The sequence below is a fragment of the Theropithecus gelada genome, chromosome 12, assembly GCF_003255815.1.
Source record: "Theropithecus gelada isolate Dixy chromosome 12, Tgel_1.0, whole genome shotgun sequence".
Taxonomy (NCBI): domain Eukaryota; kingdom Metazoa; phylum Chordata; class Mammalia; order Primates; family Cercopithecidae; genus Theropithecus; species Theropithecus gelada.
This window is the reverse complement of record NC_037680.1, coordinates 48,461,890-48,483,582: the sequence shown is the minus strand read 5'-3', so window position 1 is coordinate 48,483,582 and position 21,693 is coordinate 48,461,890. Positions and strand designations below refer to the sequence as shown.

The 21,693-nt window shown below is 37.3% G+C and overlaps 1 protein-coding gene across 1 annotated transcript in view; it reads right to left on the bottom strand.

Moving 5' to 3' along the window:
• Positions 1 to 21,693, bottom strand: part of METAP1D (methionyl aminopeptidase type 1D, mitochondrial) — a 93,225-nt gene that overhangs the window by 3,600 nt on the left and 67,932 nt on the right. The window contains 6 exon segments of the mRNA XM_025404090.1: positions 964 to 1,061; positions 7,773 to 7,936; positions 13,196 to 13,238; positions 13,757 to 13,905; positions 15,656 to 15,805; positions 17,861 to 18,018. Coding sequence (XP_025259875.1) covers positions 964 to 1,061; positions 7,773 to 7,936; positions 13,196 to 13,238; positions 13,757 to 13,905; positions 15,656 to 15,805; positions 17,861 to 18,018 — 762 coding nt within the window.

Genomic DNA, 21,693 nt, shown 5'->3' with positions numbered 1-21,693 from the left:
CTCAAAGAGAAAGAAGTCCTGGGGAATGTTGCAAAGGACGGCAACCTCCTTTGGTGCAGGTTGTGGGGAGCAGGGGCCTGACTTCAAATAGTTTCACTCCAGACATTGGCACCAGGTAAGGCACAAGGCTGACAAGCTCTTTCTGCACTCTCACCTGAACCTCTTCTGAGCTGCCTAGGTGGGGGCTCTTCGGTCCAAAGAGGGTTCAGACCTGCTGGGTGTCCAGCGATCCTCCAGGGCATGAGTCCCAAAGAGTAGTCCTTCTATGGACCAACCAAGTCCATAGGGGCACAGGTCAATGCCCCAGGACCAACTTTCCTTTGGTCTCTGTCCAGGTGTGGACCTGCCTTGAGGGTGCTCCACTGAGCTGCCTCCTACCTCAACCCAAATCCTCCCACCCCTGCAGGCCCATACCTGTCTTCTCACTATAGGGTGCACACCCAGGCAGTGAAAAACAGGAGATTCTGGGGAAGGAAGACAAGGGTGGGCATAATCTAGAAATCTCTAAAGAGTACATGCTGCTAAATACATCAGCTGTCAACGCTGTGTAGGATGTAATGAAGTTTAACCACAACAGTCAGCAGCTAGAAAAGGGGGTAGAAAAAGAAAAACAGAAAACAGTCATATGTGCATGCTGCTGGGACACTGATGCAGTGGCGTTTTGTTTTCAGTAACTCTTTCTAAACAAATATCCCTTGTGCCTTCCAGCCATACACCCTTCAGGAGAAGACAGAAAACAAAATAAACCTTATTTTGGGATTGAAACAGCTGGGCTCTAATCCAGTAACACAGTAATGTCCCGGTTAAAATTAAGCAGACTCCCCTCCCCTGCCCACCGCACACAAACACACACACAAACACAAGGTTGATAATGCAGATTCAAAGTCAGAGTAAGAGTTCAGGGGCAAAGCTGCCACATCCTGATCTCTGATCAACAAACAGCTTCCAAATGAACTTTCTTACCATGATGCCAAATTTCTGGATGTCCATGAAAGTAAGATCCTATTCCATGTCCCACAAAATGTGGACAGACTTGCAAACCATTCTGATTAGTTATGTGGCTTTAAAAGTGACCAAAAAATATTTAATTAAATTAGATAAGTTTTTCAGGCATACTAAGATAAAACAAAGTCACGTTAAAATATTCTCTGAAAAAGAAAAAGTCAGTAATATTTAGAGTCAGATAATAATATTCATATATTTTCATTATGCTGTAATAATTTTAATTTTTGCTGTTGCTTGCAACTACTCTCTTTGGATATATGAAGAAAGAAGGTACATATCTATCTAACACAGTCGTTTGAGTCATTTACCTTTGTATAGCATTCAAACAAAGCCACTTTTAGACAACAAATGAGTATGTATACACACATAGTGATTGCCATACATAACCAGGATACATGTGCATATAATGCAGGTCATAAAAACCTGCCTGGTTTTTTTGAGATTTCACAAAAAGACTATAAATTATTCCTGATTGGGGAACCAAAAATAAAACAAATTACAATATAGAAATATGACTTACTATGGTTCCCTTTTTCTGCTCTATTTCAAAGCGTTATGCATTTTACCAACAGGCACACTCACATGAAAAGCTCAATCTACTTTGTCAGTATTCTTGAAACACTCCAAAACTGTGAGATCATTTGAGAGTTCCATTCAAGACCTGCACCATTAACAAAATTCATAAAGAATGCTTTTTGATCACTAGGATGCTTAAGATAAGCTAGTATTGTGATTCCCAATTCTTAGTGCTTCATTAGTTACTTCATTACATGTATGTAATGAAGTACATTGCATGCACTACATTAGTTACAAGCAAATGTTTTATGTTCCATCTGAAACCAAGCACAGAATCCAACTCTAAAATCTTTATCTACAAGATTGAAAAGTAGTCCTTGAAATCAGCTGAACATGTTTATTTTGGGGAGCATCAGACAAACAAGAACATATATACTATTAAGAACTTATATTTTCAGGTGGACAAAGGGCACAATACCCCTAACCCTAACAATAGATTGGGATTTACAGGACTACTATTTCAATTATTAACAGAACTAAGTTTCTAGATCTCAAACTAGAGTCTCAAACTGACTCTTAGTTTAACATGAACCCAAAGGTTTTCAGCCAGCATCTTTATGGTCATTCATGTCTATATGTTTTTTTAAATAATTTTAACCATCCCCAGACTTGTAAGATAGCTTCACTTAGACCAGGATGTCACTATAACCAGCAGATGGGCAACCTCTTATTCAGATTTAATTTTGATGTAACTGTTAGTGCAGAAATAGGTAAGCAATGCATATGTTGAGGACAGGAATGGTAAGTCAAGGTTTTTATCTCTTATGTTGTACTTTATGGTTATTTCTGTGGATCTTTGGTGGGCAAGTAATTCTACTTGGTGTTTCCCAAGGTGTTTTTATTTGTGCCACACAGTTTGTGAATAAAAACTGAGGATGAAGAGTGAATACAGGTGGAAGAAAGATGATTAAATAGGACATAATAATCTAGATTTTTTTATATAAGCAGTTTCTACCAAAACCTATAAATTATGTTAGTTCAATCCCAACAAACCTCAATGATTCTAAGAACATTCAATATAAACTATTCTATTTTCTCTTCTTAAAAAAAAATCTAGGTTTTTTTTTTTTTTTAAAGGATCCGGCTGATTGGCAGGCATCACGGCTACATCTTAAATGTGTGTTACAATGGCAATCTTCATTTTAATTTCCGATGAGAGGAGAGGAAGAAAGCCCACTCTGAAAAAACACTTGGGGTCCCTCCCCCCATCATACCTCTCGTTCCTCTGCATAAAAGAAGCTGTGCAATTACTAGGTGGCTAAAGATATCTGAGAGCATTCTCTTATAACAATTTACTCCCTGGGTCCTGCTGGAACTTCTGGCTCCAGGAGTATCATAGAATCTATGTGTCATGGATGCAAAGGTTAGAGGATTTCACAGCCAGGTGGAAAGAGGAAAAGAACAGGCCAAATTTCCCCCGGTTGCCTGCTTGAGTACATCTTAATGCCTGACTCCCAGGAGCTGAGTATACACTCCTGTTTGCTTTTCAGAGTATTTTCCTTTTGGATTGGTAGATGGTTTTTAGTACTTACTGGAACTAAGTCAGATAGAATCTCATTAATATTCCTAATTAGTGTTTAGAAGCATTCCCTTTCTATTATTTTGGAATAAATGGGGAGCACAAGATTATTTACCTCATTGTAGGGTTTAAATCCAAATTCACAGAGATAACCCAAGTGACCAGTAGTAGCAAATTTCACTCCTCTAATATGAAAGAAAGTACTGGTAACCCTTACTGTGGCATGGGAAGTTGGAGTGTGTCTGTACCCCTTGACTGGCATGCTGGGGAAAATGGAAACAGCAGGGCAGGCAGAAGCACCCAAGTACCCCCAAACACCAGTCACCACAGGCCATGACCCTTTTCTGTGCACAAGAGTTTTCTTGCCCTGAACATTTCACGGATAAAATCTGTCTTCGCTCTGCTGAAACCTACTGAAAAGAACTCTCCTGGTGTTAGCTCTTCTGATTTTCTCTAATTAAAAATCCTTTAAGACAGTATGATATCTACTCATGAGCCCAAGCACACTGATGATTTGAGGCCTTTTTTATGGAATATTTGGAGAGGGAGAGGAGGATATATAAAGGTTGTTTATGAACTTACTTTCCTATTATACTGTCTTATTACAATTTGCAGTGCAGTTACAGTTTATACATGAAAAAGATATCTCTTGCAAGGAATTTCATCTTGTGACCATTTTCTTCAGTTTAATTCCTTTTCATGAGGCAGTTATACTCAATTTAAATGTCATCTGGGTAAATTAAATTTTTTTAATACTTTTCAACTACTTTTTTTGACTAAAAATACATTCCCCAAGAGGGCAGAGGAGTACTATGTTTAAGTACAGGCTCTTATAAAGAAATAAAAATGCACATGAAAATAGATTATTGCCAATTTTACATTAATCCTATAAACAGCACTAATCTCCAAATAGTCACATCTCTAATAAATGATCTCAAATGGCACGCTATTTCATGTTATGAAATTTTTCTTTACTGTTTCTAGATATTTATTTTAGGCAGTACTTATGAATGAAGGAATGCACAAATCCAGGGATTCCTTCTAATGAAAAGGAATGTTTAAGTACAATTAGTAATATTTTTGAAAGCCAACAACTGTTTTCCAAAAAAGTAGTACATTTTTTTTTTGTTTCAAACTAGATCACAAATTACTGTATTTTTCTTACAATAGTGCTGAACTTTTATTTGAGGTTTTCTGTTTCTGAAAAGCAGACATGATGGATTGAAATAAAAGATAATTTATTGCAATGCTTACTTTCATGTGCAGAGAGAAGCAGTATAATTGTAATTTACAGTAGCTGTCAAGAAAAATCCATCACAGATGACATTAAAATGACTTATTTTGCCTGAGCCACTTATTGTTTAAATGTGTGTAATCTAATAGAAAGAGATTATTTTTTAAAAATCTGCTTCATATTGTTCCAAATTAATATCAAAACATATAGTTATGAATTAAACATTAAAAACCATTTATTGATACTTTCATCATGACATTTATAAGTTTAAATTATTTTTGATTGAACTGTCACATATTTATGATGCATGAATCTACACATTCACAATATACTCATATGTACAGATTGTATAATCTAGAGATAATTATAAAAATACAGATTTAGAAATATTTTAAAGCAAATGGAGGTTCAGTGAGTCTAAGAACACTATGACCTAAAGATTACTAGGCATTCCTCACACAGCAAAAGGGCCCAGAGAGAATTCTTTCCATTAAAACATTTTAGCTGATACTTCTTCAGAGACATTATCTTCTTTAGGTTTCAGAGGAGAATTCCAAAATTTCCTGTAAAGATCTCAAGGTTTTTGATAACATAATACTAATACAAGTTGTTTGTTCTTTTCCTAGTGTATCAGTAGAGATAGGCTATGCAAAAGATGGTGAATATCTTAAAATAAACAAGACCGAGTTGAAAGATGTTTGTAAACCTTTGGTCTATAATGATTTCAAGTACTTTTGGCTTAAAGGTAAATATGGTTTATTTACTTATTCCCCTAAGATTTTGCCAGAATAAGAAAAGGCAAGATAATAGGTGTCCAGAAACACTGCTTTAACACATCAGAACAAACATTTGTTAGAATCGGGGCCAGTTTCCTTTCTAGTGGCAGACATAAACCATCTAAATAATGAAATGTATTAGGGTACAAGTAAAAAGTTCATTGTCTGTTATTTTCCACATAGTTTTTTTAAGTGCAGTTGTTGGGACTGATCTGGTTTTCAAAAAAGCTTGTACATGCAAATTCATAGTCTGTGAAAACTGACCTTGTATCCAGATAGCTAAAATCCAATGTCACTTTCAATTCTACTCTTCTTCTTCTTCTTCTTCTTTTTTTTTTTTTTATGTAGCTAGAATTAATGTAGTGAATATGTAATGAAATGCATTATCCTGCATGGAGATTTATCAGATTTTCCAACTGAATGCTATGCTTTGCTAGTACTAGCTGGAGTTCACCTGCATGTTGGTGTGGCGTGTGGCTCTTTTTTGTAAAGAGTTAAGTCGTACACAAAAAAAGGGAACAAAGGTCAGCACCCAGCCGCCACTTGAATGTGAGATTTTTCTTTTTATTCCCCTTGATGTATACTAGGCTCTGTGTTATTAGTCTTAATGATGGAAAATTGTAGTGTTGATACAAATCTTTTTTTCAAAGTAGTAGGCGGGAGCTCCATTTGTTAGTAAGTTTTTTTTGTGACTAAAAGCCATGGACAGTACATTTATGTAGCAGTAAAAGGCCTAGATGCTCTTTCCATAGCAGAGCTAATTATTCCTACTGTGACCTTACTGATCTAGCCTGTTCCTAGTACATCTCATCTGCACGCCTGTTCCTCTGTGTAGATGGTGTCAGAGAATATGAAAAACCCTATAATGAAACCATTTTCATGATGGAGAAAGGCTACTGGAGTTGCACTTGCTACAAAGAGGCTCAATTATATGAGTAATTGTGATAATTTTCTACATTCATAGCCTTCAATGGGGAAAAAAGAATGAGAGCCACAAAGGAAAATTACTTTAACAAGAAAGTACAGAGAGTAAAAATGGAAGAAGAGACAAAAAGGGGAAAAAATAACCAGAAAAAAAGTTTAAAAAATAGATCTGGAGGGAGGAATAGCGAGACAGGGAGAACAACAGAAATGCTCAAAAGCCCATGTGCAGCTGTGTTGCACAATTAAATTGAATTTTTTTTTCTGCAGTTGATGAATGTGACTACTGCAAATGTGCCTCTGTAGTTAGCTATCATTTGTTGTTCCGTGACAGGAAAAGGATAATTACCTCTCAGAGAGAATCAAAGGCTGACATGCCCTTTAGACACAGCCATGAATGCAGAGCTCGATAGAATGCTTGAATAAGAATCTAGTGTTCTCTGCCCCCTTCTACTGAAGAATAAATTTTGTTAAAATGCAAGAGCACCACCAGTAAATTTGTTGAACCCTAGGTGTTCAAAAATATGAGGTGCATCTATCGACTCATCCCATTTGCAAAAATAAAACTGCATTTTGAATTCATTTCTATTATATTCATGGACAGTAAGATAGTGAGATATGCATTAAATTTCTTTTCCCAGTAGGGGTCTGATTCAACATTTCCTATGAAAGAACAGAGAGACACTATCCTTTTTTCCCAGGCTAGTTAGCCTATAATTTAAAACTGTCAAAAACACAATTTTGTTCAAAGTCTTCAATAAAAGCTTCTCAGATATAACCCAAAGAGATTTTACTAAAGTTTGATTCAGACACTGTTACAATATTTTTAAAGCCATAAATACATTTAACTGATATTTTACTGGCTTTTTTCTTAAAGTATTTGAAGGCTTACGAAGAAAAAAAGGCAGCATCTTTTCAAGGTGACTAAGCCTTCCATCCTTTAGACAAATGGGAAGTATTCAATGGTTCATATTAATGAGAACAGTACTTTAAACGATGCTGATGTGATCATCTTTAACAGAATGCATTACTTTAAAATGAAAACATATATTCGGCATGTCTACCTCAAAACAGTTACGGGGGAAAAAAAGACCTAAAAGTAGGTAACAGATTACAAAGAAAAGTCTTAAATTCAGAAAATACACATACACATACACTCAAAAAGTAAGGATAGAATACTCTGTGAAAAATAAACAATGGTTTACAGGAAAAATGAACCAGACAAAAAAAAGAACAGATCACCCTTTCAGGCTATTTGTTAATCTGCCAATTTGAAAGGTAAGGCTTGCTCGAACTAACACTTTATTATCTTCATACCATAGGAATACATTTCACTTCATTCCTTTATAAAATTTAGTTTTTCTCCTGTCTTATTAAAAACCCCAGGGTTGAGATGCTCATCCCCTTCTTAGGTACTCCCTTCCATATTTGGTGTGATTTTGAATAAAGGGAAACTATAGACCAGTACATCAAGCTAAAACAAAAGCAGCCATGTAACTATTGCTTACTCCTTCTATAAGTTTCTTTGCTGACCCTGGTATAATTCACTTTTATAAAACCTTTTTTTTTGGTTTTTTTTTTCAACTCAGGGAACAATATTGCAGCCTGGCAGTTCACATACTGATATCAGACTGAAATGATGGTTCTGAATCATAAAACATGTCATCAACTTTATACCAAGCCACCAATAACCTCTGTACCATTTGCCAACCCTCCCTTTACTTGTCAATGTAAGGCTTACCTGATTGTGTTTCCAATTACAGAGAAGGGAGCCCCTGCTCTGCAAGCTGCAATTGCTTCATCTCTACACCTCCTGGCAACCTCCACTAACTTTTTACCACATTCGTCCACATTGCCCACCAAAAATGTTTCAGAGGTGTCTCCATGGTAGCCATTGTAATAGACCTAAACATAAGCAGAAATTTAAAAATATGTCCTTGTTTAAAAATCTACTATCCTAAAGTATACATTGTATTCATTTATGTATTTAGTAGACTCATGTGTTTTACTCTTCCAGAATTATTCATTTGCCTATCAAAAAAAGAAGAAATAGATATATTGAAACTTGCAGAAACTTAAAAGATGAAGCCATGCAATTATATTGCAAAATTTAAAAACAAATGTGTTAACTAGTATGGTTATTTCAGCGTTATGATGAGCAATACTACTGTAATATTTTGATTCCTCACTTTATTTCTGGGAAGACAAAATTACATAAGCAAAAATTAGTGGCCAAAGACCTTGATCTACAATTACCACAGTAGGTTTAGAGAACTAAGGAGTATTTAACATAGTGAAAAGTTTCTTCCAGGTCATGAAGACTTACTTGATCTTGTATTTACCAGTTCTACATTTGAAGTGATATATAATGACAAGAAGAAGTAGATAGACATGTTTGTATTATAACAGACAAATAGGATAATTCAGTTCTAAGAACAGAAGTGGTTCCATATAGGAATAAAATGTGTTACGGAAAAATCCTATGTCTAGAAGTGAAATCTTTTTTTTTTTTTTTTTTTGAGACGGAGTTTCGCTCTGTCTCCCAGGCTGGAGTGCAGTGGCGCGATCTCAGCTCACTGCAAGCTCCGCCTCCCGGGTTCACGCCATTCTCCTGCCTCAGCCTCCAGAGTAGCTGGGACTACAGGTGCCCGCCACCACACCCGGCTAATTTTTTGTATTTTTAATAGAAACGGGGTTTCACCGTGGTCTCGATCTCCTGACCTCGTGATCTGCCCGCCTCGGCCTCTCAAAGTGCTGGGATTACAGGTGTGAGCCACCACGCCCGGCCAAGAAGTGAAATCTGAATCAAATGTTCCAGATGGCCAAATGTTCACAGAAAGCACTATCTATGGATATCTAAAGAATTAGAATATAATAAAACAGGCTTAAAAGCACTTTTACAGAAAGGATAATTTTATCATTCTTCAGTGATTCAGAAGCCAAGTAGGATCTTGAAAGATACCAGATTCATTGTAAATCAATGATAACCAAGCACTATAGTAAATATAAAAGGCAGAAGCGACTGTTTGGATACTGATCCTTTGATGTAGCATGGAATTTGCTACTTTGCATAAATTTGTCCTATCTAATTACTTTTGACATTTCTTTTGCTCATAAGGTAGAATGTAGAAACTATTATAAAAAAGATGTTCATCTGAGCTTTCAGTCTGTTGTGATACTGAATTAATGTCTTAAATCGTATACTACTCGGCATTTCTTAAAAAAATGCTCTCATACTGTGTGAAGGAAGCAAGAAAGGTCTTTATTAGATCTTCAGTTTATAATTCAGGAAACTGAGGCACAGATAAGTAACTTCTTTAAGGTTGGTGGCTAATACACAGGTAGATTCAGGTTAATATGATGGATTATTGGCTTCTAATCGAGTGTTTTCTCTACTATATCAAATTATCTTAATTACCTTGCAACAGAATAGTGTTTTATACATTTACTCCCATTTACAGTCCTTTGCAATCCAGGAAAGCATAAGTTTTCATTTTATACACTTGGCAGTATTTCACTTTGCTTCATAAGTTTTACAATTTTGAAATAGTTTGAATGTTAATAATGAAACTATTAAAAGTCTTTAGGAAACTTAGAAAAGGAATAGAGTATTCTCTTTGGACACATTGGAAACAGTAGGGAAGAGTATGCTGATTTCATTCAAAAATTCAAAATTTTATATTCTTGTATTTCATCCAAATACAAGAATGCTATTTCAAAATACAAAATACTATTTCATTCAAAATACAAGAGGCCAGGCGTGTGGCTCACGCCTGTAATCCCAGCACTTTGGGAGGCCAAGGTGGGTGGATCACGAGGTCAGGAGATGGAGACCATCCTGGCTAACACAGTGAAACCCCGTCTCTACTAAAAAAAAAAAAAAAAAAAAAAATAGCCGGGCGTGGTGGTGTGCACCTGTAGTCCCAGCTACTCGGGAGGCTGAGGCAGGAGAATGGCGTGAACCCGGGAGGCAGTGCTTGCAGTGAGCAGAGATTGTGCCACTGCACTCCAGTCTAGGTGACAGAGCGAGACTCTATCTAAAAAAAAATATATATATATATATATAAGAATATAAATTTTGCTAATATAGGTGTAGTCAAGAAAATGTATAAATGAATGTTTGTATAACTGTTTCTTAAGTAAAAATGTACTATTTTAAAAAATCTTTATTCATCTTTTCGTATTACTTTTTGCTAGCTTTGAAAATGATTACTTGAGCCTGGGTGCAGTAGCTCATGCCTGCAATCCTTTGGGAGGCTGAGATGAGAGGATTGTGTAAGACCAGGAGTTTAAAAACCAGCCTGGGAAACATAGTGAAACCCCATCTCTACAAAATTAAAAAATTAACCAGGTGTGGTGGCACACGCCTGTAGTTCTAGCTAAGGTAGAAGGATCACTTGAGCCCAGGAGTTCAAGGTTACAGTAAGCCTTGATGGCACCACTGCACTGCATCCTGAGTGACAGAGCAAGACCCTATCTCTGAAAAAGAAAAAAAAGGAAAGAAAGAAAAAGAAAAAGAAAGGGAGGGAGGGAGGGAGGAAGGAAAGGAAGAAAGGAAGGAAGGAAGGAAGGAAGGAAGGAAGGAAGGAAGGAAGGAAGGAAGGAAGGAAGGAAGGAAAGAACATCAAAACGACTGCTTGAGACTGGTGCAGTGGCTCACACCCATAATTCCAGCACTTTGGGAGGTGGAGGCGGGCGGATCACTTGAGGTCAGGAGTTCAAGACCAGCCTGGAACAACATGGTAAAACCCTGCCTCTACTTAAAATACAAAAATTAGCTGGGTGTGGTGGCGCGTACCTGTAGTCTCAGTTACTGGGGAGGCTGAGGCAGGAGAATCACTTGAACCCTTAAGGTGGAGTTTGCAGTGAGCTGAGATCCTACCACTGCACTCCAGCCTGAGCAACAGAGGGAAACTCCGTCTCAAAAAAAAAAAAAAAAAAAAAAAGACTACTTGAAAGATTCACTATATACAGAAATACAATACTTTTGAAAGTCTGTGGTAGTCATCTACAATTTCTATTTATACCCACAAACTAGTCTTGTCTTGTACTTCGTTTGTTTATTTATTTATTTTTTGAGACAGAGTCTCACTCTGTCACCCAGGCTGGAGTGCAGGGGCGTGATCTCAGCTCACTGCAACCTCTGCTTCCCAGGTTCAAGCAATTCTCCTGCCTCAGCCTCCTAAGTAGCTGGGATTACAGGCTCCTGCCCCCAAGCCAGGCTAATTTTTATATTTTTAGTATTTTTAGTAGAGATGGGGTTTCGCCATGTTGGCCAGGCTGGTCTTGAACTCCTGACCTCAGGTGATCCACCCGCCTTGGCCTCTCAAAGTGCTGGGATTTCGGGCATGAGCCACTGTGCCTGGTCCTTGTACTTCATTTATTTAACAAATATTTACTGAGCAACTACTATGGACATTACATTGTCTTTAAGAAAAACATTTTTCAACTTTAAAGGGGGGAAGGAAATCTATTTTCTTGTGATGTATACTAGACGTAAATAATTCTAAAATGCAATGAGTATTTTCTGATAGAAATATAGGATCTGATAATGGAGTCCTTCACTTAATAAAATATTTTATAAGAAATGTAATTTGTTAAGATACGGACCTATATGTTTCCTAGATTCCTTCACATTTCTAGACACTTGGAAGTATTTCACTTTGCTTTATAAGTTTTACAATTGTGAAATAATTTGAATGTTAGATACAAAACTGTTTATTAAGTATTCAGGAAACTTAGAAAAGGAATAGAGTATTTTCTTTAGATACAATGGAAACAGTAGGGAAGAGCAGCTGACTTCATTCAAAACATTAAAATGGTAACATTTCATGATAGGGTGACTAGATGAGATAATAGATGTAAAACCCTAAAATCAGGTACAATCCAAAATAGAAGTGTCTTATGAAAAGCACTTTATTTTAGGTATGCTTCATAAAATACCTCCTTCTGCATGATTCTAAGTTGGAAAGATACCAACAGGATGTATGTGGTGCAAGTGTTCAAGCATTTTAAGTACGACAAAATGATACAGGAAATAGTATCAGCAATAAAAGAATCGTTGGCTATCTCCTCATATGACTGATATGAAGAAAAAAGGTTGAGTTAACTTAACTAAAAATCAGACTGAATTCCACCATTGGATTCCTATTTTTATCTCATTCCCACTCCTACCTAAGTTTCATGGTCTAGTTACTATTCTTAAAAACACTTCCTTATTAATAGAAACTGTATTCCTTGAATGTTGTCATTTCAACTAGTTCTCCTAAGATGTTTAAATTTTGTTTATTTATTTAAAATATATTTGTTAATCATTAGATGTACAGAATTTATTTATAATCTACATAATCCAAAGGTATCATTACAAAATTCTTTAATAAATAGAAATGTAAAAGTACACATAATCCAAGTCTGAGAATGGTAAAAGGCTAAGAAAATGAGAAAAAGTTACATCTTGTACAATTTGAAGTCCCTATGTTAAATTACTTAGGCTTGTTACTTAAAAGAAAGGCTATTAACCATTTGGTGAAAACTTAAGTTCAGACAAAAAGCCCTCTGCTTACTTTGAGCGCAAGGCTCTCTATACCAGAAATGGAACTCGACGTTACCTTCAGGGATTTTAATAAATCTAGGGAACACTGCTAGCAAAAGAGTTGCTGTCCAAATAGACTGACATACACAGGCCAATGTAGCCCCTAATGACAGAGTAAGATAATGACAGGCCCCACTCAAAATCAGCAGGAAGAGGAAGATCAATCTTGGCAGAGTGAAGGAAAAATGCTGGCTTTCTTCGTGTTAGCTCATCTCATACATATCTAGCTTCAGCAGCTGCCCAGTGCTGTGGTGCTCTGCGTTAACTACACAGTGGATCAATAACAATTACACCTTCTCAAAAACATGACACATAGCAGGATTGGGTTGACATTTCACTTAGGCCAACATTGATCTCAGTGCATCTGATTGCAGCCCTAAATTCAAGTCAGGCCTGGGTTTACTTGGAATAAACACAGAGTTAAAGACAAAAAAGGAAACCAGCTGCTTGCGTCTGGGTCTAGAAGTAAACAGCACTTCCACTGGTGCAGTTCACATTTTCAATCCACTCTTCCTGTTGCTACCAGCAATTCTGAAGTTGATCAAAGACGATTTTTTATATGATTTACTCACTGTGACATCAATGTTGATAATATCTCCATCCTGAAGAGGTCGACTAAAACGTAAACAGAAAAAAAAAAAATGGTGATAGACAGATCTCAATAAAAGGAAAATAAAAATAAATACTTAATGACTACTATTACAAACCCAATGAGTCGCAATGATAATTTGGAGTGAAGGAGGAATACACGGGATAACTAAATCTAATCTTTAACTTATTTCAAAAGATGCACTTAATTTGTTACCTAATTTTGCCAAGAACCGAAACGAGAGTTGATAAGAAAAATTTGCCACATTTGGATTTTTACCACTTACATGATTAAAATATAAGAAGTAAAAGACATATGTAATGCACAACTCCCATCTAGATTATGCACTGCTTTAACACACATTAAATGGTGGTATCGTGTCCATTTAGAAGTAAAATACTTTAAAGTTTCTGTTTTATCATAATCAATTTCAGAAGTTTACTGGTGGGTTTCAATTGAATGATAGTATCTTTCAACATATGTTACAGATCTTAGCTTTATGTTTTAGTTTCCAAAGAACAATATGTTATTAAGAAATGAATACCTGTCAGGAATACCATGACAGAGCACGTTGTTTACAGAGGTACAAACAGATTTTGGAAAACCTCCATAGCCTAGAGGTGAGGGATAGGCATTATGACTGATGATTTCCCGATGAACAAGAGCATCTATCTCTTCAGTTGTCATGTCAACCTAAAATGTTAAATAAAGAAATTGTGCAGCAACAATTGAAGACATTTCTTGTATTTATCAACTATGCTATAGCAACAGCACTTCCATGTGAGACTGTATAAATTTACTGTGATAAACTTATGGTACAACAATTGAATTAATTATGATTAGTGTTACAATTCTCAACTGTGCCTCGTGGACAATCATTTGGGCATGTGATGGTGTTATGGACCATTAGGAAATAGAAATGTTAAGCCCTATGATCCTCTAAATCATTTGTGAGTCACTAAATGACATAACTCCCTTTTGGCCTGAGGATTTCAAAATTATGTTCTTCAGTAATTCCTTCCTCTTTCTCAATGGTTGGTGCCCTGGGCTACCCAGCGCATATGAATAAATGCTCAAAAGGTTCATCAGTTGAACCTTGAAAAACTTGAAAAGTAGGTCAACCCACATCTTTTTATCTCAATAAAACATTACAGGGGTTTTGCAGCAATGGCATAGAGATTATGGTTGATATTTAAAAGAGTGAGTCTAATACATTTTGTAGAGACTTGATTTTAAGTAATCTTGATTTCTTTCATGTCTAAATAAATAAATGTATTTCTAAAAATATTTTTTCCTTACTAAAGGTATTCCAAACGAAATTGCTCCCAAACTAAAAGAAAACTGAAATTGAGTTTTATAAGTATATGAAGACTATTTCCATAAACTCCATAAACATAAATAAAATTCTAAAACAAAAATAAAATCTTTTATTAAAAATTAACCATTTCTTCAGTAATTTTCTTCATTATTTTATATATACATTATGTTTAGTCGTGTTGTAAGTTTGGTACACAGAAGATACTGTGAGTGATTTTATCTTTGAATCTCACTTCCTAAATTCTGCCCACCTTTTGGCAGAAAATAGGCTCACATTTTTCTTTTATAATCCTTATATAGAATGGTGCTTCAGATTATTATGAAAGAACTAAATGAAAGAACTAAATCATTTTTTTTTTTTTTTTTTTGAGATGGAGTCTCACTCTGTTGCCCAGACTGGAGTACAGCAGCATGATCTCGGCTCACTGCAACCTCAACCTCCTGGGTTCAAGTGATTCTCCTGCCTCAGCCTCCCAAGTAGCTGGGACTACAGGTGCTCGCCACCATGCCCGGCTAATTTTTGTATTTTTAGTAGAGGTGGGGTTTCACCATGTTGGCCAGGCTGGTCTCGAACTCCTGACCTCAAATGACCCACACACCTCAGCCTCCCAAAGTGCTGGGATCACAGGTGTGAGCCACTGTGTCTGGCCTGAAAGAACTAAATCTTGTAATAGGAAGTTGTATATAATTGCATTGCTATATTACCTACAGCCTTTTGTATGTGACCTGATCTTTCTTTGCAGGGCAAATGCAAGAAAATAGGAGACAAAGGACAAGGTAGAGCAAATCTTCAGGCACACAGAAATAATGTGGGGAGTACAAGCTGAAACTACAGGCAGGAGTAGGGGGCAAAAATCAAAGCTGTCTGCCATTGATCAACTTGGATAGGGTGACTGAGACCAAAGTATCTCTAGAATTCTGCTAGTTAAAATTGAATTTGGGTTTTAAATTACTTCTTGAATAAACACATAAAATAATAAAATTCCTTTTCCCCATCCCAAGGCTTCACTTATTTTTTTTTAAAACAAATTAGATGTGTACAAAAGAAGAGTTAAGGATAAGGAAAAAAAAGAGGAGTGTTTGTTGCCCCTTATGTAAGTCATCCTGAGGCTTGGTGAGACGCCACCTTTAAACTCTTCCCAGCCAAGAGGAGGACGTGGCGGGCCAGCTGACAAGCCTGATGAAGCCCTTGGATCTGATCTTCATTCTTAACTTCTATGCTGTCTCCCCAGTCTGGTACAATGCCTGTCGTCACATAGTCTGGCTTCTTTATGTGCTTGAGGAAAAAGGATTGAAAACGAAGATCAGAACCCAGCGCACGACAATGGGATCATTTTTTCAGATACAGCCTACTGCTTCATGGAGCTCTGCCCTTCCTGCCGGAGCACCGACCTCCAAAGCCAGCACAACAGACCCTCCAGGCTGCCCCTAGTTCCTTCCCCTGCCCTTTTGAACTTAACATTGCCTGTTAGTGCTGCCTCTGGATGGTCTGTTAACCTTACCATGCTTTGAGTCAAACTGGACTGAAGCAGACTTCTGGTCAAAACAAACAGTAGTTTTCTCTTTTTCCTCCTCCCAACCCGGTTAGAAGCATATTCACCATTGATGAAAAATAGCACCAAGCTTCCAATTCACCAAATGGTTAATTAAGAGCACTTTCGTCTTCTTAACACAAAAATATAATTTATGCAAAAGATAGCTCCCAACACCCTCTCCAAATGAATATATGTAAAAAGGCTGACTGTCAAGTTCCCTAAAGCCTATTACGTATACACTTTTCTTACATGTTGTAACCATACTCAACACTGAGAGGCTAGAATAAAATGAAACAAGTTTTATTCTTCAAGTACATAAAAATTACCTAAAACATTTCCATTATTTGTCAAGAGTAAACAAAAAGCCACTCCAAAACTCAAGACATGCAACCCTGATCACTTTTGCAGACCATTCTCCACCATGGGCAGTATTCAGAAAATAAATGCCATCTTACACACAGAGCTCCTTTCAGTCCCAAGGTTTTGCACAGCTCTTTACAAACTATTTATAGTTTATAATGCATTACAAACTATAAGCACTGTTGGACAGTCCACAGTAAGGCTCCACAGCAGTTTGGGACAGGAATCTGAGGGAGATAACACTATTCAATTGAAACACCACAGCAGCTCTGGAAGGGCTGAGGTTAGGGTTCTCCTCTTTGTGAAGCCTGTCCTGCAGGAGTTACGGCTCTTCATTTACTCCCTTGTTCAGATGGGTTTTCTGATACAGGTAACAGAAACCTTTCTGATACAGGTTTGCCACAGCCGAGCTCCGGAGGAACATCTACTCTCCCACAGCTACACCACGAATGCCCACAAATGCTCACCAGGTCTCCCCCACAGAGCCTGTGTCTTGTCTCCACTCTGCTCTGTGATCTGGCAAGGTTATCACTTGCAGGCAGAAGGGCTGTTGGGTTGTCATGCTGAAATTGACTGAAATGGCTAAAACAATGCAATTCACCTCACCAGAGATTTATCTTTTCTTCTAAGGAAAAAAAGTGTCAATTTTGTGACTAATACCAAATTCTCACTCTCACTGTGACAGGCCAGGGAATACATCCTGGTGGCCTTTCTGTGTCATTGGCCTTTGCCATAAAAGTGGGCCACTCATCTTCAGAAGTGTAACGTACTAAATGTGGGCTCACTGTAAAAAAAATTCATAAAAGGGAGAAAGCAGATGATTTTTGTGACCAATCTATATTTCTTTAGCTATTCTCCTTCTTCCTAAAGGGCTTGCTCGCACATTCTCTTTATATTACATTTTGAAAAATGGATAGATTGCCTTTCCACAGAACTGTAATCTCTGGAAAAAAAAAAAAAAAAAAAGACTGCTCTGAGACATATTTTATTTAATTTAGTCTAAAAGACGATTCAAAGACACCAGCATCAATAACAAGGAAAGTATAAGAATAGGCTTAAAAAAGCTAGTGTGCTAGTTTTAAGTTATCTCTTTTGAATCATCACGATTTTATAATTATTTTTTTTCTCTAAAACAGAAAACTATGCACATATAGTTTTATCTTTGTGTTAGAAATTTAATATAGAAAATTTCACGTTAGAACTTTTAATTCTAAATACACTAAGCAATTGAAAGCTTAGAGCTTTATTTTAAAAAATTAATGCTATAGAACTGTAGGATAGTAAAACTTCTCAAATCACAGTTTTAGATCACAAACCTAGTTTGAAAATTAAAACCCAAATGGCTCAGAAATCAAAGGTGCAAAAATATTTGATCACTTCTGCAGTCAACTTTTATCTTGGCTGGAAAAAGCAGCAGATAATAGGCAATACAGTACCTTAGGAACCGGATGAGCTGAAGAAACTGCAGCCGGCAAAACTATACTGTGTGAAATATCTCTTTGTCTCCGAAAAAAGAAATTTCTTCTTTGTTGACGGCTTGACTGCTTGTGTAAGTAGATATGATTGAGTGGTGAAGAGAAAATTCTATGAGAACCTGTGAGCAGAAATAGACATATTCTAAATAAAAAACCAACCTAACACAGTGCTCCACTTTAAGATGTTGTGGCGTTGTCTATTAAATCATTATTCTAATACCTTATTGACTGAAAAAGGAAAAGCCCCAAATAGAAAGGAAAGCAGTGGTATTCTGAGTTCTAGTACAATAGTAACAGTGTATTTATTAGCTAATACTATGTTTACATAAATGCGTGACAATGGTAAACGGGAAACAGACATATAGAAACATCTGCTAAGCACCAGGGCTGTAAAAAGAACAATTTCTGCTGTGATACCTTATGTGACAATGTCCAAGACGACCCTAGATTCAGGGTACTGTTTTGATGGCTTTATACTCTGTAAAGCCGTTTTCCTTTCAAGAATCACACACAAATTGCCAGCTGCACTTTTTGCCCTCCATAGGATTACTACTCTGTGTTAAGTTCACGTGCAGTGAGGCATTATACTGAAATTCACTGTGATGAATGTTCAAGTCAGATAAAGACTAAATAGCAAAAATGTAAGTATAACACTGAAAGAAAATGAATATAGGGTTCAAAATACTCACAACAGGAATTTAGAAATATCTATCAAAATTTTAAATGCACATATCCTTTGACTCAGCAGTTCATCTCCTAGGACTTTATCCTGCAGACACTATGCAATGATGGATGTATGAAGATGTATCGTCCTTGCAGCATTATTTGTGGTAGAAAGAAGTGGGAAACAACTCAAATGTTTCCAAATAGGAAATACCAGTAGGGGACTGATTAAATATATTATGGTATACTTACAGAAAATTCTGGAGCTATTAAAAAGAATAGGCTAAATCATCATCTCTATGTGTTGATATGGAAAGAGGTCACAATACACTGTTAGGAAAAAAGTGAATGCTTAACAAATACATATATAAAACCCATTAATGTAAAAGGAGCTTATACATTTATATAAGCTTGCACATGCCCATACAATTTCTGGAAATTAATATTCATAAACAGTAGCTCTTTCTGTGGCATGTGGTTGGGGCTAGAGGTAGAGAGGAAGACTTTTTTTTTTTTTCTTTGAGACAGGGTCTTGCTCTGTCACCCAGGCTAAAGCACAGTGGTGTGGTCATGGTTCACTGCAGTCTTGGATTCTCAGGCTCAAGGAATCCTCCCACTTCATCCTCTTGAGTAGCTGGAACCACAGGCACATGCTACCACGCCTGGCTAATTTTTGTATTTTTTGTAGAGACAGGGTCTTGCTGTGTGGCCCAGGCTGGTTTTAAACTCCTGGGCTCAAGCGATCCTCCTACCTCGGCCTCCCAAAGTGTTGAGGTTACAGGCGTGAGCTACTGCATCCAGCCAGGAGGACATTTTGATTCATTTTATTTCATTACTTTCATATTTAGAACAATCTTTTTTTGTTTGTTTGTTTGCTTGTTTTTTGGTTTTTTTTGAGATGGAGTCTCACTCTGTCGCCTAGGCTGGAGTACAGAGGCTCGATCTTGGCTCACTGCAACCTCTGCCTCCCAGGTTCAAGCAATTCTCCTGCTTCAGCCTCCAGAGTAGCTGGGACTGCAGGGGCACACCACAAGGTCTGGCTAATTTTTTTGTATTTTTAGTAGAGAAGGGGTTTCACCATGTTGGCCATGCTGGTCTCAATGTCCTGACCTCATGATCTGCCCGCCTCTGAATCCCAAAGTGCTGGGATTACGGGCGTGAGCCACTGCGCCTGTCCAGACAATAGTTTTAAAAGTCCCCAACAGGTCACAACTACATGGCAGGGGTCAGAAAGCTATAGCTCAAAGGCCAAATCTGGCCTGCTGACTGTTTTTATATAGCACAAAACCTAAAAATGGTACATTTATTAATGGTTGAAAAAACCTTTTTAACCCAATATTTTGTAATACATGAAATTCAAATCTTGGTGCCCATAAATAAAAGGTTTATTGGACCACAGCTACCCTCATTTGCTTACAAATGTCTATGGCGGGTTTTGACCTACAGTGGTAGTTGAGTAGTTGTGAACATGTGTTCCACAGAGCCTAAAAAATGTACTCTTTGGCCCTCTACAGGAGACATTTGCTGAATCCTGGTCTAGAGCAGCAGTCCTCAAAATGAGGTTCACAGACCAGCACTATAATGTCACATAGAAAAAAAATGCAAGGCTGGGTGCGATGGCTCACGCCTGTAATCCCACACCTCGTCTCTACTAAAAATACAAAAATTAGCTGGACATGGTGACGCAAGCCTGTAATCCCAGCTACTTGGGAGGCTGAGGCAGGAGAATTGCTTGAACCCGGGAGGCAGAGGTCGCAGTGAGCCAAAATCACGCCACTGCACTCCAGCCTGGGTGACAGAGAAAGGCTCCGTCTCAAAAAAAAAAAAAAGAGAAAAATGAAAAGAAAAAAGATGCAAAATCTTGGGCCCCGTATCGATCTACAAACATAGAAACTGGTGATGGAGGCGGGCAATCTGTGCCTTAACCAGCCCTCAGGGTAATCCTGACGCACACGAAGCTTGAGAACTACTGGCCTAGAGTAACATTTCAGCTGTGAAACATAATGAAAACGTGAATTGCAGGTAAGTACTGGCTTCAAAACTCTGGATATCTAATTGACTTGGGGAAAGTTACTGATGCAAACAAACCGCAGTGGTCAGTGATTCAGGGTGAGGTTTCACTCAATTATGTTCCTCCTTAAAGTGGACTGTAATATTGTTGAATCTAACTTATAGAGGTGTTTGGGTACTATTTTAAACAATTTCAAGCATCAGACAAAATGTCAATAATATCATTTCTTTAAAAAGAAGTTGCAAAACTCAGGTCCAGTGACACATACATGTAGTCCCAGCTACTCTGGAGAGCAGCTGATGCGGGATTGCTTACACCCAGGAGTTTGAGACCAGCTTGGGCAACAAAGTAAGACTCCTGTCTCTCTAAAAAAAAAAAAGTTGCTTGATAGAGGCAGGTATGTATTCTGTAAAGTTTTTAAAGTATAATATTTCCCAAATGACAATACCACCAACCCTAGTATTGTCAACTGATATATGAGGGACAGGGTAGTATCCTAGGAAAAGCAGATAGTTGGAAAGTAGGAGCCTGGACTTTTGTTTCAGCTCTACCACTTATTAGCTGTGTGGCCCTGTACAAGTTTCTTCATTTCAGTCTCAGGTGAGAATTAATTGAAATAAGAAATATGAAAGTGCCTTGCATTTAGAAGATACCCAATAAATAGTAGTTCTTTCAAGAATACATAAAAACCTGTAATCCCAGTGCTTTGGGAGGCCGAGGTGGGAGGATTGTGAGATCCCATCTCTACAAAAAATAAAAGAATTAGCCAGATGTGGTGGCTTGGGCCACCAGCTACTGTAGTCCAGCTACTCAGAAGTTCAGCTACTCAGGAGTCAGTCCAGCTACTCGGGAGTCTAGCTACTCAGGAGGCTGAGGCAGGAGAATCACTTGAGCCCTAGAGTCTGACATTGCACTGAGCTATGATCACACCACTGCACTCCAGCCTGGGCAACAGAGTAAGATCCTGTCTCAACAAATAAAAAAATAAAAAATAAAATTAAAAAAAAAGACTACATAAAAAATAAAATGGGAAAGAAAACAGGGCTCAAGTATAGTTTCTAATACTGAACACTTATTATGTCTCAATTACTGTACTAGGCACTTTACATATGTTAGCTCA